Source organism: Ictalurus punctatus, chromosome 4 (assembly GCF_001660625.3).
Source record: "Ictalurus punctatus breed USDA103 chromosome 4, Coco_2.0, whole genome shotgun sequence".
Classification (NCBI taxonomy): domain Eukaryota; kingdom Metazoa; phylum Chordata; class Actinopteri; order Siluriformes; family Ictaluridae; genus Ictalurus; species Ictalurus punctatus.
Genome location: NC_071284.1, coordinates 23,925,089 through 23,944,710, shown reverse-complemented (window position 1 = coordinate 23,944,710; position 19,622 = coordinate 23,925,089). Strand labels below are relative to the sequence as shown.

Below are 19,622 nucleotides of genomic sequence, written 5' to 3'. Positions count from 1 at the left end.
TAAAAGCACTATACAAATGTAAATGAATGAATGTTATAGCATAGCATGTTCCAGTAGTTTAATTACATAATAATGACATCTGTATAAGATTCTCTAGTTTTCTAAGAACACAAATTTAAAACTTAGTAAGCAAAGTTTGATAATGTGCACATACACTCACTGTACTACACTTTATTAGGACAACTGTTCTAATTACTGGGTAGGGCTTCCCTTTGCTCTCAAAACAGCCTCAATTCTTCATGCCATGGATTCCACAAGACGTTGGAAACATTCCTTTGAGATTCTGGTCCATGTTGACATACGCAATTCCTGCAGATTTTTCAGGTGCGCTTTCATGCTGCAAATCTCCGGATCTACCACATCCTGAAGGTGTTCTATTGGATTCAGATCCGGTGACTGGGAAGGTCACTGAAGAACACTGAACTCATTGTCATATTCATGAAAGCAGTTTGAGACTACTTTGTGACATGGTGCCTTATCATGCTGGAAAGAGCCATTAGAAGATGGGTAAATTGTGGCCATGAAGGGATGCACATGGTCAGCAACAATACTCAAATAGGCTGTGGAATTTAAGCAATGATTGATTGGTATTAAAGAGTCCAAAGTGTGTTAAGAAAACATTCCCCACACCATTACACTACCTCCACCAGCCTGGACTGTTGACACAAGGTAGGTTGAGTCCAAATTCTGACCCTACCACGTGTCCCTCAACAGAAATTCATCAGACCGGGCTATGTTTTTTCAGACTTCAACTGGAATCTGTATCTGTATCTGCATGGTTTTATTCACTGCACTGCTACCACACGATTGGCTAATTAGATAATTGCATGAATAAGTAGTTACACATGTGTTCCTAATAAAATGCTCAGTGAGTGTAAATGCAATTAATTAAAAAGGAATCACCTGTCGAGGTTGAGCTGAGAAAAGAAATTGTTACCACTGACAAAAAAGAATCTGATCACTGCTGATATGAGACATGCAGCATTTTTATTATATATGGATATGGTGCTTAAAGTTGGTCTGAATAAATTGGGAATAAACTTGAATTGTAGGGGCAGGAGCACAACATAAAAAGCTACAACCGTGTAGTGCAATGGTCACCAACCCTGTTCCTGGAGATCCATCTTCCTGAAGACTCCAACCATAATTATGCCCAACTGACCATCTAATCATTGCCTTAAGAAGTTCATGATTAACTAAAGCAGGTGTGCTAGACTTTGGTTGGAGATGACACCTGCGGCATGAAGGTAGATCTCAAGGCACAGGGTTGGTGACCACTGGTGTGATGAGTGTAACAAGGTGACCATTAACAGCAAGGTGACTATGAGTGTGTGTGTGTGTGTGTGTGGGAGAGAGAGAGAGAGAGAGAGAGAGAGAGAGAGAGAGAGAGAGAGAGTGAGTGAATTCTCTCGCCAAGTTTCAAAAAAGAAAGCCTTTGGAAAGGAATGAGTACAATTTCTACTATATACATAAAGTGTCTTACTTTAATACAGTGTATTAAATACAGTAACCTTTACCCAAAAAGATATTTATGTACCCAATATTTCACTATAACAAATATGGCAAATTTAATGGGGGCATGGAGGGGGGCTAGGGGGTGGACAAAATAAATACAATAATTTGTAGTGACACACAAAAGCCCAAATACAGAACGTCTTCACAAAACAGTTGAATAAACAACAGCAAAAAATAATAATAATAATAGTAATAATAATAATAATAATAATAATACTAAATAAGAGAAGATAAGATTTGGCAGCTTGTTCAAAATAAGTTTCAAATATCTGTGCACAGTTTTCTCGCACATATCTTAAGTCTTGTATTACTTATTACATAACCGTTATTGTCTACATATTGAAATTTGCATGGCAGAAATGGCATGTACATCACAGACATGTCAGCTGATGTGACATGAAGCATGTGACCATAATATCATCTAACATGTACAATATTGTGTTCCATTGGCCAGGATTTGTTCTCCAGAGATAAATTCTGTAACAGTCAGAAAGCAGCATAAAGACCAATTTTAACTGACGCCCTGATTAAGGAATACTGCTCTAGTGATATATTACACTGTGATATTGTGAATTCTAGATATTAATCTTGGCACATGCCTGTCATTAGTGTGATTTTTAGTGGAACAAAAGATAAGGTTATATAAGCTCTATTTTGGCCAAATATTCAAATGTAAACATTCCTTTACCCAAGATACGTTTGCTGTCTAAAGTTTGCACTGTAGCTATAGTACAAGGCTAACAAGTAATGAAAGCTTACAGTCTCTAGTTTATTCATTCATCTTCAGTAACCAGTGACTTGGACACTCTGGACACTCTGGAGCAATACAACGTTGATATGACACCAGTCCATCACAGGCCTCCACTTTAGCAGTGAAGAGTTGTAGTGGAATTATTTTCTCTCTCAGTAAATACATTTCATTATCAGCTTAAGTAGTGAGACTAGAAATAAAATACATAGTTTAATAGAAAAACTCAGGCTCTGATTTACTTAAACAAACTTGACAACAGCTGCAAAAACAGGTGCAAGCTGATTTACTAACAGGGTCTACTTAAGATTGCGTCTTTCATACGAATATGAATATTCATATGCGATTCATATGCAAAATATAGTCAACGTCAATGCATATAGATTTAGTAAACCTGTAAATCGCTTAGGGAGCGGCGATTAAAGGCCCAGATTAATTCGATTTTGTGATCGCAGAAATGAACTCAAAATCAAGGAAACGGCGTAATATTCGGAGGAGCTTGCAATTTTTGAAAATTACCGCAGATTAGGGCCAAGATGTGTCATGTGACATCATCACAACGCGTATTCAGCCATAGCCCTCTTCTATTCACATGCGTCGAACATGAATACAGCTTAAAGTTCTCATTTACCAACAAACATCACTGTGAAAGATCGTGCAAAATAAACAAACAAACAAAAAGCACAAAAAACTCTGCAAGTTACCTCGCAAATTTTAGGGGGAAAGGCTGCAGGAAAATCAAGCATTTTTGCTGCAACAATCGCAGAAAAACTCTGCAAAACCCTGTACGGACTGATTTTATTTAGCAAAAATCCATTTCTGCCATTTCCTGCCACACCAGGTTTTTTTTAAACTAAGTTAATAACGAGAAATATTATGCCTCAGTATCCCAAAAAGATGGTTTAAAAAAATTATTAATGACTAAATATTACTGCAGTACAATATGTTTGGTATCACATTTTCACCACACATTCACACCTCCTGTGGCAACTGCATTTAAATAGAGATTGTGAAAAGGTTTTCGTTCAAACATACATTATGAACAGAACACGCAAAAATGAACATGCGTTATTTGGGATGTTAGTAAATGAGGGTGTTTAAACTGCATAATTAACACGGCGTGAAGTTTAGCCTTTTCATTTCTATCCAAGACTTACGAGGGCTCGTTCCCAAGTAGAGACTTGACTGTGCTAATTGTACAGTGACTTTAGTAAATGTTCAGTATGATAGCCAAATCCAACATACAGAGCAATATGACATAGGAACACAGAAAAACCAACAGAAATATGACATTCAAATAAGGCACACAAGCCAAATTTCAAATATCTTGGATCCAAGTTGCTCTACATTTGTTTGTAGTAGCGAAAAATATTTTCTTAATAAGTATTCACCGCCCAAATATTATACAACACCTATAAGGGTAAAATAAAAAATATGATCATTAGCAACATCCATCTGCCAACAAATAATAAACATCAGTGTAGTGTCACAAACAGTATTCTTACTGTATAGAGCACTGTCTGTTTTCAAAAACATCCAGCCATATAACACGATTTAATATAGACAGAAGACAAGTTACATTATATATATATATATATATATATATATATATATATATATATATATATATACACACACACACACACACACACACACACACACACACACACACACACACACAGGTGCATCTAAAAAAAAATTTGAATATCATTCAAAAAGTGGAACTTTCCTATATTCAACTGTTCTACGATATTCAAATTTTTTGAAAGGCACCTGTATGGTAAACATTAAATATTTAAAAAATTTTAAATGGCACTCCGATCATCAACATTCTGTCTACAGCGTTGTTCAGATTTCTCATTACACATCAGTGCTCCATTTACAAATTAGCAAAATAAAGGCACAGTGAACGAAATATATCAGTCTAGTATGTCCAACTCAAGGGGGTGTTACAACAAATGAAGGTGAAAGTCCCAGTAGAATCGCTCCTTCATGCAGCTTAATCCTCCTACAGTAATGAAAGGACACAAAGAAAAGGCTCACATCTCTGCCCTGTGATGGGCCTCTTCCTCTGGATCCTCCTCTTCCTCTTCATAGTTCTCCTCCTCATTAGGTTCTTTGGCAGGCTGTTTCTCAGGCCCCATATCCTCCTGCTCTCTAGCGTCATCCTACACACAAACACACACAAATATATAAGCACATTTTGACGTGTTAAGCAGGGTAATGTCTAAGTCTGAATATATCTTAGCTTATTGTTGCCACCACCGTGCTTGACTCTGGGAATGGTGTTCTCCAAGGGGATAAGCTCTCGTTTTTGCACCAAACATATCTTTTGGAATTATGGCCAAAAAGTTCTATCATGGTCTCAGCAGGCCATTTGACACATGGTTTGGGGTGATTTAAGCAGGCTTTGATTTATTTTATTTTTTTTTGTGAGAAAGGGCTTCGTTTAGCCAGCCTACCCCATAGCTGAGATGTGCCTGATATTTACATACCTGTGATAATGTGCATCACATGAATTGAATTCTGTATTAATACTCCAGGTTTTAAACAAATAAAACACTACACTACAGCCATTGTTCTGTCCAGAGCATCACATTTCCTCCGCCTGCCTTCTTCCCATAGTGCATCCTGGTGCCATCTCTTCAATACGTAAGCGAGGCACATGCACCCGGCCACTCACATGAAAAGAAAACTTGGTTCATCAGACCAGGCCACCTTCTTCCATTGCTCCATGGTCCAGTTCTGATGCTCACGTGCACATTGTAGGTGTGTTTGGTAGTGAACAGTGGTCAGCAAGGGCACTCTGACTGATCTACAGCTATGCAGCCCCATACACAGCAAGCTGTGATGCACTGTGTGTTCTGACCCCTTTCTATCATAGCCAGCATGAACTTTTTCAGCAATTTGTGCTACAGTAGCTTTCTATGGAATCAGACCAGACAGGCTACCCTTCACTCCCCACACACATCAATGAGACTTGGGAGCCCATGACCCTGTCACCGGTTCACCGGTTGTCCTTCTTTGAACCACCTTTGGTAGATACTAACCACTGCATACCGGGAACACCCCACAAGATCTGCAGTTTTAGAGAAGCTCTGACCCGGTCGTCTAGCCTGCTTTAAGTTCTTCTATCTTCAATTTATTCTCCACTGGTAAGGTAGGATTCTGACTTCTGTGTACTATCTACTTGACTCAGTTGGATTAATTTTCAAATATAGTCCGTCCATTAGAAACAGGGTTTATGTCGTCCCAACGTGCAAACAACTTCTAACTTTAATTGTACAAAACAATGTGATAAGAACCTGGCCAAAATGAATCTATCCTCTCTGGTATGGTTGTGTCAGACGCACCAGGTGGCAAGGGAAAAGGCAGGAAAGCTTGCGATGTACACACAAGTCTTATCAGAAACCCATTTCTTCTGACAAATGAAGACAAAGCTTACTTAGCAGGCTGCTACAGTGTGTGCATGTTACTGTGACTATGAATAATATACATACACACACACATATATATATATAAATATATACATATATATACATATATATATATATATATATATATATATATATATATATATATATATATATATATATATACACACACACATACACACAGTATCTCACAAAAGTGAGTACACCCCTCAAATTTTTGTAAATATTTGATTACATCTTTTCATGTGACAACACTGAAGAAATGACACTTTGCTACAATGTAAAGTAGTGAGTGTACAGCTTGTGTAACAGTGTAAATTTGCTGTCCCCTCAAAATAACTCAACACCCTGCCATTAATGTCTAAACCGCTGGCAACAAAAGTGAGTACACCTTTAAAGCTTTTAGTGCTCCCATTCAGCCAGTTACACTAACAGCTTTCAAGGCTTTCTCTCTCTCTCCCTCTCTCTCACACACACACACACACACACACAAACAAAGAATATCACTATGAAAAACAACAATTAAAAACCAAATTATTATCTATTATTTCCAAGTCATCTGAAATTAAATGTTCAGAACAATTCATGTAACCTCATACAGGGAACATATCATATTTATTTAAGCAAATACTGCACAGAATCAACCAGAAGATATAACACGATAAATATTTTCAGGATAAGGCAGGAGGAATAATAATTTAAGGTCAAAATAAGGTTTAAATCTGTCAGATAAATCAATTAAAGCATTCATTTATTTCGGTTTAATCTAGGTTTAAACTTACAAAAGAAAGAGAGCTGGTCTCACAACAGCTGAAGCAAATAGTGTATGAATAAAAGGATGAGAGAACAAACCTGTTCTCCGTTCTCTTCGTTGTAAGGATCTGCTTCTTCTACTCCTCTCTCTTCCGGTTTCTGCTGCACAGCCAAATCTTCCTGAGCCTGAGAGGAAACACACAAATGCTTTAATAGGTCACTAATAAGGTGTGTGTGTGTGTGTGTGAGTGAGTGAGTTAGTGAGAGAGAGAGAGAGAGAGAGAGAGAGAGAGAGAGAGACCTCATCTTCTCCCTCTTCCTGATATTGCTCCTCCAAATTTTCTTCCTGTTCGTCCGCATTTCCTGCCATCTGCACAAACACACAACACAGTTTATTTTATTTCATTCACCTTGCAAATATTAAAATCACCTGCATTTCTAGATAATAAAACATCTTGCACACAAGGGCTGATGAACATTCAGACTGAAGTAAGACAAGCGCCCTCAAATCTGAGCTCGCTGATATTTGCGAATGATTTTACATAGTTTTTTTTTTTTTAAATCTAAGCACAAACTACCATTAGCATTATAATAATCAAGCTACCCCTACATTGGTATTATAGTAAACAGGCTAAAATATGAAATAACCTAAAAGTAGCATTACAGTAAACGAGACATCTATGAACTTGCAATATAAAATACAGTTGAACACACAAAGTAGCATTATAATACACTGGTCAAACTACCAACATAGTAAACAGACTAAGCCATAAACTAGCATTATAGTAATAAGGTTGGTAAAATGCAACAAAACACAATCCAGTTTCTGGGTAGATGTGACTGTTAGAAAGAAGATGCTGCCTCAAAAAATAAATCCATTACCCCACTGTGTTTGACTCACCACCAGCTGTTCATCAGCTGGAGCTTGCTGCTGATTCTCTTTGATTAAGTGTGCATCAGGGTGTCTTGCAGGCACTGGCTCTTCTTCCTCCTCGTCCTCATGGGCCTGCTGCTCAGCTTCCTCAAACTCGTCCTCTCCTTGATTGTTGGGATCGTTTGCTGGATCAATGTCCGCCTCCATGGTTTGCTATGCGCGGATAGAAAATCACACCATCGTGCATGTGAGAAAATACACACTATACTGCGTGTGCATTCAACTAGAGGTCGACCGATAGTGGATTTTATCAATAGCGATAACTATGTTGGGCAGGACCTGCCGATAACCAATTAATCAACTGATAGTTTTTAAAACTGATGCTGAATGAAAACATAACACTCAGAGTAAAATACTGCTGAACGTTATTACAAAAATAAACAGTACTGACTGTACCATGAAAATGCACTGTACTTTTTTTTAAATGAAATAAATCTACTAATTACAAATTAATATATATTAAATATGAATAAATATTAAAGTAAAAAAAAAGATATACATCCAAACTGAACCAAAAAGTAACACTCTAGATAACAAATAAAACTAGAAAATAAATGAAAAACACTTCAAATAACACAACAAAGTCTGTCAGTGATAAGTGTTATTTTGCCTCTAGATGCCGCTCTAGTACTGTATAATGACAGCGGACACTTCTCAGCCGCTCGAGCAAGGGAAACAACCTGGGAAAAACCATACATTTGTGTATTTTTATGTGTGTGTTTAATAGAGAGACACCCTTACCTCTTCATGATGCGCATGCTTGTCTTCCTCTTGTCCCTGTACTTCCTCGGGGTGGACATTATTCTCTTTAAAAAGAAAGCAAAGACAATTATCATCACACTCACAGCCGTTCAACATACTGTAGACATACATTTACAGTCAGTCTTAATAGAATTCCAGAACCCCATGATCTGTGCATTTCTGTCTGCAGACCACAGAAGATGCAGAAACCTCCCAAGAATTCTGAGAAGATTTTAATGTATATTAATTAATTAATAATAAGTCTACATTTTAGGAGAGGGTGCTACAAAATGCTGAAAGCTGTGAATGTCATGTAGTATATAACAAAAAATATTCAATGATCAACTCCTTCTTTTCTTATTTTTGAGAACGATATTTCTATTAAAACTTTTACTGTGTGAGTATTTATCACATTGTCATTTAAGAAGAAAGATATAGTGACTGCGAGGAAAGGCGGGGCACTGAACCATCAATCAATCCATCCATGCATCAATAAACAAATGAATAATCAAGCATGTTTGCCTCGCACCTCCAGGGTTAGGGGTTCAATTCCTGCCTCTGCCCTGTGTGTGCACGGAGTTTGCATGTTCTCCCTGTTCTTCTTGGGTTTCCTCCAGGTACTCCAGTCTAAAGACATGCGCTGTAGGCTGATTGGCATTTCCAAATTGTCCATAGTGTGTGAATGTGTGTGAATTTGCCTTGCAATGGGTTGGCACCCTGTGTCCAGAGTTCCCTGGGATAGAGTCCAAGCTCCCTGTGTAGGATAAGTGTTATGGAAAATAGATGCATGGATGGAAGGATAATCGAACTACTGTTTCGGTGTGCCTTGCTGCTTAGCCAAAAACAGATAAAGTTGTGGCAGCAGAGGTAGCAATATAACAGTAGCGGATTACACAGCTAAAGCATTTTCAGTGCAATCGTGTCCACTGCACAGAGAACAGAAGTTTGCTGTGGTATGATTTTGGGGGAGTCCAGAACAATGTGGTTAAAAAAATAGAACCTATATTTTTGGTGAGTCACAGCCGGACACAGAAAGAATAGGAATGACTGGAGTAAGGATGAAATGAATGGGTAGAGTGTAATGGACATAAAAGCAGTTTCATCTGTATTTGAGGTTGGCTGATCACACACTGTGACGCCATAACAACCCTACTAGCAAACCCAACCTGCTGTGATCAAACTACATCTAGGTAGGTTTGTAGATGTGGAGTAAAACAGTAGGGGATTATCCCTGCATTAAACTCTTAGCGAGTTTAGATTAATGTTTGAGGCATACATTGTTATCTGGGAGGTTTTGTTTTTCACTTGCATGTTTAATCGAACTATGTTTGATGTTATGTGAATTTTAAAAAAATATATATTAAAGAACAGCTTAGTTTCAGTAAGAGAAATGTATATTCGCAGTGTGCAATAATATTAGCATTAATATTTACCTTCTTCATGATGGACAACGCCAGGCTCCATATTTACATACAGCGATTTTTTCCTAAATGAAACATACAAATAATACAGTCATTAATTAGCAATTTATTTATTCATCTTCGCCAACCAATTTAACCTGGTCATGGTGGATCTGGAGCCTACACTCCTATGCTCTAACGCTAGGCAGAATACACCCTCCTTGGGATGCTAATTCACAAGGCATCTCTCTATCTGTAATACAGAGTTTGAGGGGCAGCTGAGCTGAGCGTGTAGAGCAGTGTGAGCGAGTGTGATCATTAAAAATGACCGCAACGTGCAATGGATTGCACTTTGGCTCGCAAGCAATGTGTATACACTGGCATGTCTCATTCATTAAGATACTGTTACTAACAATACAGGTTACTTGCATTGTAAGAAGATGCTGAAGTCGCTCCACTTGATATTTTCACAAACAACAGTTTGCAGTCTGATTTGCTTTGATTGTCATTATTAATCAAGAATGTCCAGATCGCTGTCATTTCGTGTCGTCTATTCACTAGCACAGCAATAAACCTTAGGTTTACTTCACATAGCAACATGTGGTATCACATTACTATCAAATGTGTGAGCATTATTTTTGAGTAAGTATTGGTATCCCTAGGTTGCATGTGTACTGTGCTGAACCTGAGCTGTTCATCCTGGAGCTGCTGTTCCTGGAGTTCTCTGTGCTGCTGCTCTTCTCGCTGCCTTCTCTCCTCCTTCTCTCTTTCCATCCGCTCTCGTTCCTCCCTCTCTCTCTCCATTCGTTCTCTCTCCTCCCTCTCTCTCCCCATTCGTTCTCTCTCCTCCCTCTCTCGCTGCAGTTCTTCCTTTCTCTGAAGAAGCTGCTGCTGTTCCTCCTCCAACTGAGCAGCTAAACGCCGCTGTTCTTCCTGCTGCTGCTCATAGGCAGATTTGATGTGGTTTCCCTGAGTAGCACTCACCTGGAAACACACAGAGACATCAGCATCATGATCATCATCATCATCACAACATTTATTTCCACCCTGATGTCCCATTGGCCAGACCATCAGTTTAGATTTTATATACAACAACGTCAGTGCAAAAAGTGATGAAACATATAAAGAACCCTAAAGCAAATAGAGCCCTGAAACCCAATTCCCTGCCAGAACTCGTCTTGATGGCAGGTGGAAGTGGAAATAACAAATGGACAGATAACGAGACAGAAACTAAAATCAGCTGACCGGCTGTGCAATGTGACTCTCCCTCTCTAATGCATTTTCATCAGGCAGGTTTTGTTCTGGTTCTTTCTCTTCTTCTTCTTCTTCATGGTGAAGCAGATCATGCTGTTCTGTTTTGTGAGGCTGATCCATGCCTTCAAGCCTCCTCTCTTCTTTCTGTACTCCTTCCACCCTTCTCACATCTTGCTTCTGCCCCTGCTGACCCATGATGATAAGGAAAATGGAACATTTTGAAATATGCAGAGCATTAATGGTCAGAGGACACCATTTTTGGACAGACATACAAACTCCAAACTCTACTACAAGTATGAATGTAAATTGATTGATTATGGCCAGGAATGCAAATATAATATAATATAATATAATATATAAATCAGCATTGAAAGTAAGATCAACTTTTTGTTTAAGAGCATAGAATATAGAAAGTAGTATTTTGTTGGTGTTTGTTGCAAAATGTTGAATTTTCTTTTTTGTTGTTGTTGGAGACTGTTGGGTTTTTAACTAGTGTTTGTTTTCATTGGTGTTTGTTGAAGAGTGTTGGGTTTTTACTGGTGTATTTCTTGCAAAGTGTTGGGTTTTTACTGGTGTTTGTTAGAAAGTGTTGGGTTTGTTAAATAATGTTGGCTTTTTATTGGTGTTTGTTGGCGTGAGTTGTTTTTTGTCTTTGTTGTAGAGTGTTGGGTTTTTATCTAGTGTCTTTTGGAGTGTTGGGTTTTCACTGGTGTTTGCTGGAGAGTGTTGGGATTTTATTGGTCTTTTTGGGAGAGTGTTGGGTTTTTATTGGTGTTTGTTGGAAAGTGTTGGGTTTTATTGGTGTTTGTTTGGAAAATGGTGGTTTTATTGGTGTTTGTTGGAAAGTGTTGGCTTTTATTTGTGTTTGTTCTAAAATGTTGGCTTTTATTGGTGTTTGTTGGAAAATGTTGGGGGTTTATTAGTGTTTGTTGGAGAGATTTGGGTTTTTATTGGTGTGTGTTGGAGAGTGTTGGGTTTTTATTGGTGTTTGTTGGAGAGTGTTGGGTTTTTATTGGTGTGTGTTGGAGAGTGTTGGGTTTTTATTGGTGTTTGTTGGAGAGGGTTGGGTTTTTATTGGTGTGTGTTGGAGAGTGTTGGGTTTTTATTGGTGTTTGTTGGAGAGTGTTGGGTTTTTATTGGTGTTTGTTGGAGAGTGTTGGGTTTTTATTGGTGTTTGTTGGAGACTGTTGGGTTTTTATTGGTGTTTGTTGGAGTGTTGGGTTTTTAATCAGTGTTTGTAGAGAGGGTTGTGTTTTTAACCAGTGTTTGTTGGAACATGTTGGTTTTTTTTACTGGTGTTTGTTTGTACCTCTGCTCTTCTGCTCTGAGTCGCAGCAGGTTGATGTTCTTCCGGCTGCTTCAGAGTCGGCATTTTATTCAGAGTCTCCTTCAGCTGCTTATACTCATCCACCTGGACCTACAAACCACAAAGAGCCACATTAAACACTAACACCCCTACAGCTGTGTTAGTCTCATATGCAGACATGTGCTCTTTGGAGTCAAATACGCATAAACTACAGTACAATAAATATATTGGTGCATAGGTCCAGTTACAATTATAGAACCTATAATGAAATTGGCAAAGATGTAATATATAATATTACAGTAGTATAGTAATGACAACAAACTCAAAGTTATGTGATTAGTTTAGTAATTTGAAGTGCTTATGATGAAGAAGTAATAAGAATAAATGATTAAATAATAATTGAATAAGCCACAACATGTATAGTACGTAACATTTATTTATAGACTTTTCAACACACAATCAAATAATAATAATAATAATAATAATAATATTAATAATAATAATAATAATAATGAACCACTGATATAGACGTGGTGATGCTGGTGACAGGTTATTGGCATGACAGGACAATGAATACATGTAGAAAAAAACAGACAAAAGACAAACTCTATTTGTAGTAAAAGGTTATTTGAGAGTTAGCTGGCCAGGTGAAAAAAAAAGCCAGAGGCAGCCTGGAAAAATCATTCTCTGAAACAGAAATATATGCCACCCATCTCCACAGCAACTAGCAGTAGTGCTGGGGTGCTTTATCCTAGTGTTACATCCAGTTTACTGCCTAATCCCCTTGTTTGATTGACAGCCAACCATAAACCTTTCAAGCTTTCAGAAGTTCGCTTCTGGTGATGCTCGGAAGCAGAAGAAAGAGAAACACAAACTGATGGAATTCCTGAAAGGACAGTTATTGATGTGTTTTTGTTGTTATCTTTCAAAATCGATACTATATTCCACACAGGTCAATAATACTAACCTGAATTGAAGAAAGAAGAGATACCAGTGAGAAATAAACGGAAAATGAGAAGAAACAAACAAACAAAAAAAAAGAGTTAAAAAGCAGTAAAGCTGTGTTTTAAGAGTGACAGGCTATTTCCTTAACAGGATTAACAGCAGCATCACTTTGAAGAGTACTACAGTGTCTCCCAGTGGACACACACACACACACACACACACACACACACACACACACACACACACACACACCTGAGCCACTGCTAGCGCACTCTTGTGGTCCTCCAGGGTCAATGCAAGCTGATCATGGGCTGCTTTTAAGTTCTTGTGCTGTTGCTAAAGAGAGGATCAGCACAAGTCAACTAGCCTCAAGCCATTCTGCACAACACTAGATTTCAGTTACAGTTAGACACGACACACTTCAGACAATAACTATGTAACATAAAGCAACATAGAGAACATGCAATGATGATGATTTGTCAGTAAATGGAATGGAATTAGACATTAAAATGCATGTTACATGGCGAACATTCAGTTTGAGAATAATAACTTCTTTTTTTTTTTCTTTTTTTTTTAAGTAAACTGAAAAATGTCAACATATACTACCGTTCAAACGTTTGGACACCAGATTGAATGTTTATTTTTCACGGTCATGTATTCAAGACATTTAATACATGCTTATTGAAATTTTGTTTCTAAGACAAATATTAATAGTGAATCTAAGGCCAGTGCCTACATTTGTATTGAATCACACTGTATGTTTTAATAAGTATTTAAAACATATGGTTTCTTCTTAAAATTCTTCTAAATTAATTTTCCCCAATAAGCAGCGTCCCATTTAGAACAATATATTGTAAAGAATGTAACAAAACATAAAATTTTTATTTGTTTAACACTTTCTTGGTCACTGTGTGATTCCATGTGTTATTTCATAGTATTATTCTTCTACAATAGTAGAAAATAATACATTTGAAGAAACCCTTTCCATGAGCATGTCCAAACTTTTGACTGGTAGTGGGAAAACTAGCTGTGGTATTTAATAATAATAAAGTTGGGTTAATTTTGCAAATTAAGCAGTCATTTAAAAATCTACATTACCCACACTGCCTCAAGGGCTTACCCTTGTATCCTGAAGCTGCACATGGATCTCCTGATGAGCCTTCCTCAGCTGCCTGTTCTCTTCCCGCAGGTTATAAACACTTTCTACAGGAGACATATTTCAACACTGCACATATCAAACCACCCAATACTGTGCTTAACATACTTTCATCAACTTCCCCTTATAGATACATATAGAGGTAGACACCTACTACATACAATTGATCAGAGTGCAGCAATGCATTTTGGGTAAACGCTGCTCATGAAGTTTAATGCGATCTCCCTCATCTAAAGGTCATCTAATGAACTTCACTCGAGCTGATTAAGTAACGGATAGCCTTTCAAGGCAAAGTGGAGAGGAAGTTAACAAGGGCACGAGAACAGAAGTGGAACATGTCACACATCCCAGTAGGTGGCAGCTCCATAACAAATAATGCATAATACTTGGGTCATACTTAGATGGCACAGTCAGACATACTACCTTTCAATTAAACGTGCACATGCTATTTCAGTCTTTTTTTGCCGTCCCCAAAATGCTGTACTAGAATTGGACTTCAGCAATAACATTGGACAAATATCTCTGTCCATCTACCTCCACTAGTTCCTCAACAACTCTGAGTGACTCTGACTCTGTGGAACAACAGAAGTCTAGAAAACAAACACAAAAATGTAGAAAAATTTACTGAATATGGAGTCCTAAATTATAAACCCAGAATTCAAAATGTAGGCTGGTCCTGATTTTGGGAGTCACAGAAAATTAATAATCTCCATTTGGGGTGATTTGTCTAAGGAATTTGAGAACCTATGGCTTAATGAATACTAAATCACGTGGTACTGAGAGTAGAAATGCTGCTCTGTACACTGTGAGAGAGGAAGGTAAAACATTGGGTAAGTGATAGGAGAGAGATAGAGAATGATCGTGGTATGATAAAGTGATACCTTTGAGTTTAGAGATCTCAATCTCTTTAGTCTGCTGTAATCGCTCGTATCTCTGCTGGTGATCATCCACAACCTTACTGTGGTCTTCACCTTGAGCATGATGCTGCTCCTGCAGCTCATAGAACTGTTTCTTCAGCTCCTCATGCTGATTCTGCAAGCACAAGAACACGCACATGCACACACACAAACACACAACATGAGATGGACACAAAGACAAGCACCTGTGGATACTGTTGAATTCTGGGTTCTGATTGGTCAGAAAGTATTGATTAAGTTTCCAGAATGGCAGCTCTGACAATAGAAATGGCTGCAAGGAAAATCTCAGGAGTACATATACTGATGTGCTCATTTTAACATGTTTCAGTAGTAACAACTCACACAGGAACTTGTACGGTGGACAATGTGGTGGACCACATGAACAGATTTTTAAAAGGAGTCGATATGGTGGCTCAAAAATGTTAGGACAGAAATATTTCGCATTTTTGGAAGGAGTCTGACCAGTGGCAGTGTTTTGTAACAGGCAGAGGTTAAACTGTAACTAAGTTTTCTGGAGAGGATGTTCTGCACTTTGGTTTCTCTGTTACACAACAAGCTGCATTTTTTGTCTTGTTATAGCTGGTATAATGTAAGTGATAACTGGAACTAACTTGTTCCATGGACATTTCACAACATTAAATGTAACCATAAACATATAAAAAGTATGTCACGTTGTTCTTGAATAAATATAAAATAGTGTGGGCAAATTTCTGTGATATAAGAGAAATAAAGCATTTGGGGGTGTGCTGTTATTGGAACATAATCAACTTTAGTGTGGTAGCATAGGCCAAAAACACCACCACTGAGACAGTCAGACAGATATGATAGCTAGATAGTTTGATAGATAGATAGATAGATAGATAGAGACAGATATAGATCGACAGATAAATAGACAGACAGACAGATATGATAGATAGATAGATAGAGACAGATATAGATCGACAGATAAATAGACAGACAGACAGATATGATAGATAGATAGATAGAGACAGATATAGATCGACAGATAAATAGACAGACAGACAGATATGATAGATAGATAGATAGAGACAGATATAGATCGATAGATAAATAGACAGACAGATATGATAGATAGATAGATAGATAGATAGGAAGATAGATAGACAGATAGATAGAGACAGATATAGATCGATAGATAAACAGACAGAGACAGATATGATAGCTAGACAGTTAGATAGATATGATAGAGACAGATAGATAGATAGATAGATAGATAGATAGATAGATAGATAGATAGATAGATAGAGACAGATATAGATCGATAGATAAATAGACAGACAGACAGATATGATAGATAGATAGATAGATAGACAGACAGACAGACAGACAGACAGAACACTGACCTTCAGCATCTGGTGCTGTGTGTGTAGAGAGTTAATCCTGCTGCTGGCATCTTGCTGTGGAAAAACACCAATAACATGCTCAGACAAGTAAAAATATATCTTCAAGCTGTCCAAACGTATGACTAACGTACATGTGAGACACTGAACACACCTGAAGCTGCTGGTTACACCATTCTACAAACTTTACTTACTTTACATTCACTCACACATCTATTTACCTCTTACATGGGCATGAGAAGCTCTCACATTCCTGTAGTGTGTGTTCAATCCTGACAAAAGGCAGCTCAAGCTAATATGTTGATGGTGTCAAGTCTCTACAGCAATCACACACAAAGCACAGTGGACAGTGTGAAAGAAAACACTAAAGATGGAAGGTTAAAACTAGCGAATGCCAAATGTGTGATATGTAAACTGTATTGTGAGAGCTCCTAAACATAGTCACAGTCTCACATACACTCACTCATACACACAGACTGATACATATACATGTGTACATAAACTGCCATCAAAGCTTTATAGTAACTCAAGCATCATGCATAATGACCAGTGTAATAAATGGTCTTTTCTATAGTAACAACTTACACAAGAACTTATATAATGCTAACTCCAAATAAACAGATTTAAAAATGTGTGTAATTGTTAACAAGGTGGCGAGTTCTGTGAGATTTTGATTCAGCTTTTATGGAAGGACTCTCCAATGTCACTGCTTTGTAAAACTCAGAGGTAAATCTGTAGCTTTAAGGGTTTCTCAAGCTGAATTTCTTTTTGTTTTTGTGGGGTTTTTTTTGTTTTTTTTTTACCTCATTAACTTCAAGACACAGTAATAAGAGATTCTGGTTAGGAAATAACTGTTTGTAGTGGCTATAACTTGTTTCATGGGCATTCCGAAACATTAAATGTAACTATAAATGGATTCATGTAAATGGATAAATAAAAGTACGACAAAAAGTTTAGTGTTGGCAAATTGCTATGCTATAAGAGGAATAAAAATTGTAAAAACACAGAATGTGCTGTCACTGGAAAATTATCATCTCTGGGCTGGTAACAGTTGTTAGACTGCTTCAGACCACCCAGTCATTGGCTACGTTTGCATGCACATCACACTCCGTTTAAGGTCTATATTCGGGTTGCAGCCATATTCCGAATAAGATGTTTATATGTGAACAGGCATCGGACTATTCCCCTATACACGGTTGTTGCAAGTATGCCAGTCTACGTTGCTACCCACAATTGCGGGTTGAGCATGCGCATATATCTCCTTTCGGTGGATTTTCTGAATGAGGTGTTCACATGCAACAAATTTCCGATTAAAACAGGCATATTCCAGGGGCAGGAATCAGAATTTGGGGAATCAGAATATTGTCTTAATCTGAATCGGGCGATTGATTGTGGCGTTTACACGATTCCGTACTAATTAGAATATTGCCAAATTCTGATATAATATAGGAACATTGATTTGCATGTAAACATAATCACTGATTATTTTCTTTTAACAGCATGGCCAGTCATGTTTTACTCCTTAAAAAGGTTACTTAAACCATACTGAACATATCTTTGAGTAACAATAAACTGTTTTGTTATTAGTGAGTAACAATAATCTGTAAACCTGCCTTACCGTGTAACTCAGTGAGCTTCATATGATGTAAATTTTGTAATAATATTTAGGTATGAATAGCTACATCATGTGATTATTTTAAAGCAGATTAGAAGTCTCTCATTACATGATGTCTACCATTGCCTGCCTTCCTATACTCAATGCTGGAGATTAACTCATTTGCAAATAGTTTTGAAAAAAGCTTTGCTCAACTTTCGTGGTTAAGACATTGGACTACTGATCGGAAGGTCGTGCGTTCAAATCCCAGCAACACCAAGCTGCCACTGCTGGGCCCTTGAGCAAGGCCCTTAACCCGTAACTGCTCAGTTGTATAAAAAAAATGAAATAAATGTAAGTTGCTCTGGATAAAGGTCTCTGCCAAATGCCGTAAATGTAAATGTAAAGATTACACGATGCCTCACCTTCTCCTTATTCAGTGACTGCTGCGCCTCCAGTTTATAAACCAGATAATCTGGGGGGGAGGACAGAAAATAAAAGTAAAATGGTTACGTCACCCAGGCTGCGAGAGCCTCATTGAGTTCCAATTTTTAACCAAAAAAAAACCTTTTTCAAATCAGTAAATAAAAGACAAGACTGAGAAATACTTTGCTATATGCTATACATAAAAGTAGTAAAGCTTAATAAAACCATAATTTAAAGATAAAAATAATAATACACTAAACAAGGACCAATTTAATATGACTTGGTGTCAGATTATGTACAACATCGCCATGTGCTGCCATTTTGCATTATACTACAGCGTGACATATTCAATACCATGCACATTACTCTACTTATCAATTTAAAATTACAATCACATTCACCGCTATATGCGTCCTTGTGCTTGAACTCTTGGATATCATATTATTATAGAAGAATTGGACAAAATATTTTTAGTCTTTGGTTTGCAAAGATTAAATATTAAAAGGTGTAAGATTAACTATTTGATTCCTTAAGGCACATGAACCTCCACAAAAAAGGCCACGGGTAATTGGTTTTCTCATCAATCAAGATCTCCCGCTCAATCATAGATAATAAGGATGAGTGTGTCGAACTTGAATAATTGATACACTCTCTCTCGCTCTCTCTCTCTGTCGAGTTACACATGTTACTTCTGAGATGCCAGTGATCCTGACCCCTTATACTCTCTGGACCTTTCCTACCCATTTTGATGCCCTACTTCTGGTTGAAGTTATCATCAGTTGGAAGTCACATGCTGCCTCTGAGGATGGCTCCACATGGTGCAGCCTAAAGATCATTGAGATTGCTGAGGATGGTACCACTTAAAAACCATAAAGATGGCTTTGGACCTCAGTTCATATGACCAGTTGACTATAATTACCACAAACAGTTTGGCATTCAAGTCTCCATCAGTGAACAGTGGAGAAGTTCAACCAAACAGACTTCACTATCTGACCATGTAGTATTAGCACAGTTATAGAAGGGATTTATTTATTTATAATTGTGCTATCCGTTGTTACCCAGATGAGGATGTGTTCCCTTTTTGAGTCTGGTTCCTTTCAAGGTTTCTTCCTCGTATAATCTCAGGGAATTGTTCCTT

At 37.7% G+C, this 19,622-nt stretch overlaps 1 protein-coding gene across 6 annotated transcripts in view; it reads right to left on the bottom strand.

Moving 5' to 3' along the window:
- Positions 1–1,466: 1,466 nt before the first annotated feature.
- golim4a (golgi integral membrane protein 4a) overlaps positions 1,467–19,622 on the bottom strand; it is a 29,386-nt gene continuing 11,230 nt past the window's right edge. Inside the window, exons 4-17 of one of the 6 annotated variants that reach the window (XM_017466270.3) lie at positions 18,484–18,533; positions 16,468–16,521; positions 15,068–15,218; positions 14,151–14,233; positions 13,283–13,366; positions 12,089–12,196; positions 10,771–10,965; positions 10,211–10,509; positions 9,559–9,611; positions 8,126–8,190; positions 7,352–7,537; positions 6,752–6,820; positions 6,550–6,636; positions 1,467–4,431 (exon numbers count right to left, since the gene is read on the bottom strand). In XM_017466270.3, the coding sequence (XP_017321759.3) occupies positions 4,303–4,431; positions 6,550–6,636; positions 6,752–6,820; positions 7,352–7,537; positions 8,126–8,190; positions 9,559–9,611; positions 10,211–10,509; positions 10,771–10,965; positions 12,089–12,196; positions 13,283–13,366; positions 14,151–14,233; positions 15,068–15,218; positions 16,468–16,521; positions 18,484–18,533 (1,613 nt within the window). In that variant the 3' untranslated portion in view covers positions 1,467–4,302. The remainder of the gene's footprint in view (positions 4,432–6,549; positions 6,637–6,751; positions 6,821–7,351; positions 7,538–8,125; positions 8,191–9,558; positions 9,612–10,210; positions 10,510–10,770; positions 10,966–12,088; positions 12,197–13,282; positions 13,367–14,150; positions 14,234–15,067; positions 15,219–16,467; positions 16,522–18,483; positions 18,534–19,622) is intronic. The other 5 variants (XM_017466271.3, XM_017466273.3, XM_017466272.3 and 2 more) reach the window with 5 other exon arrangements.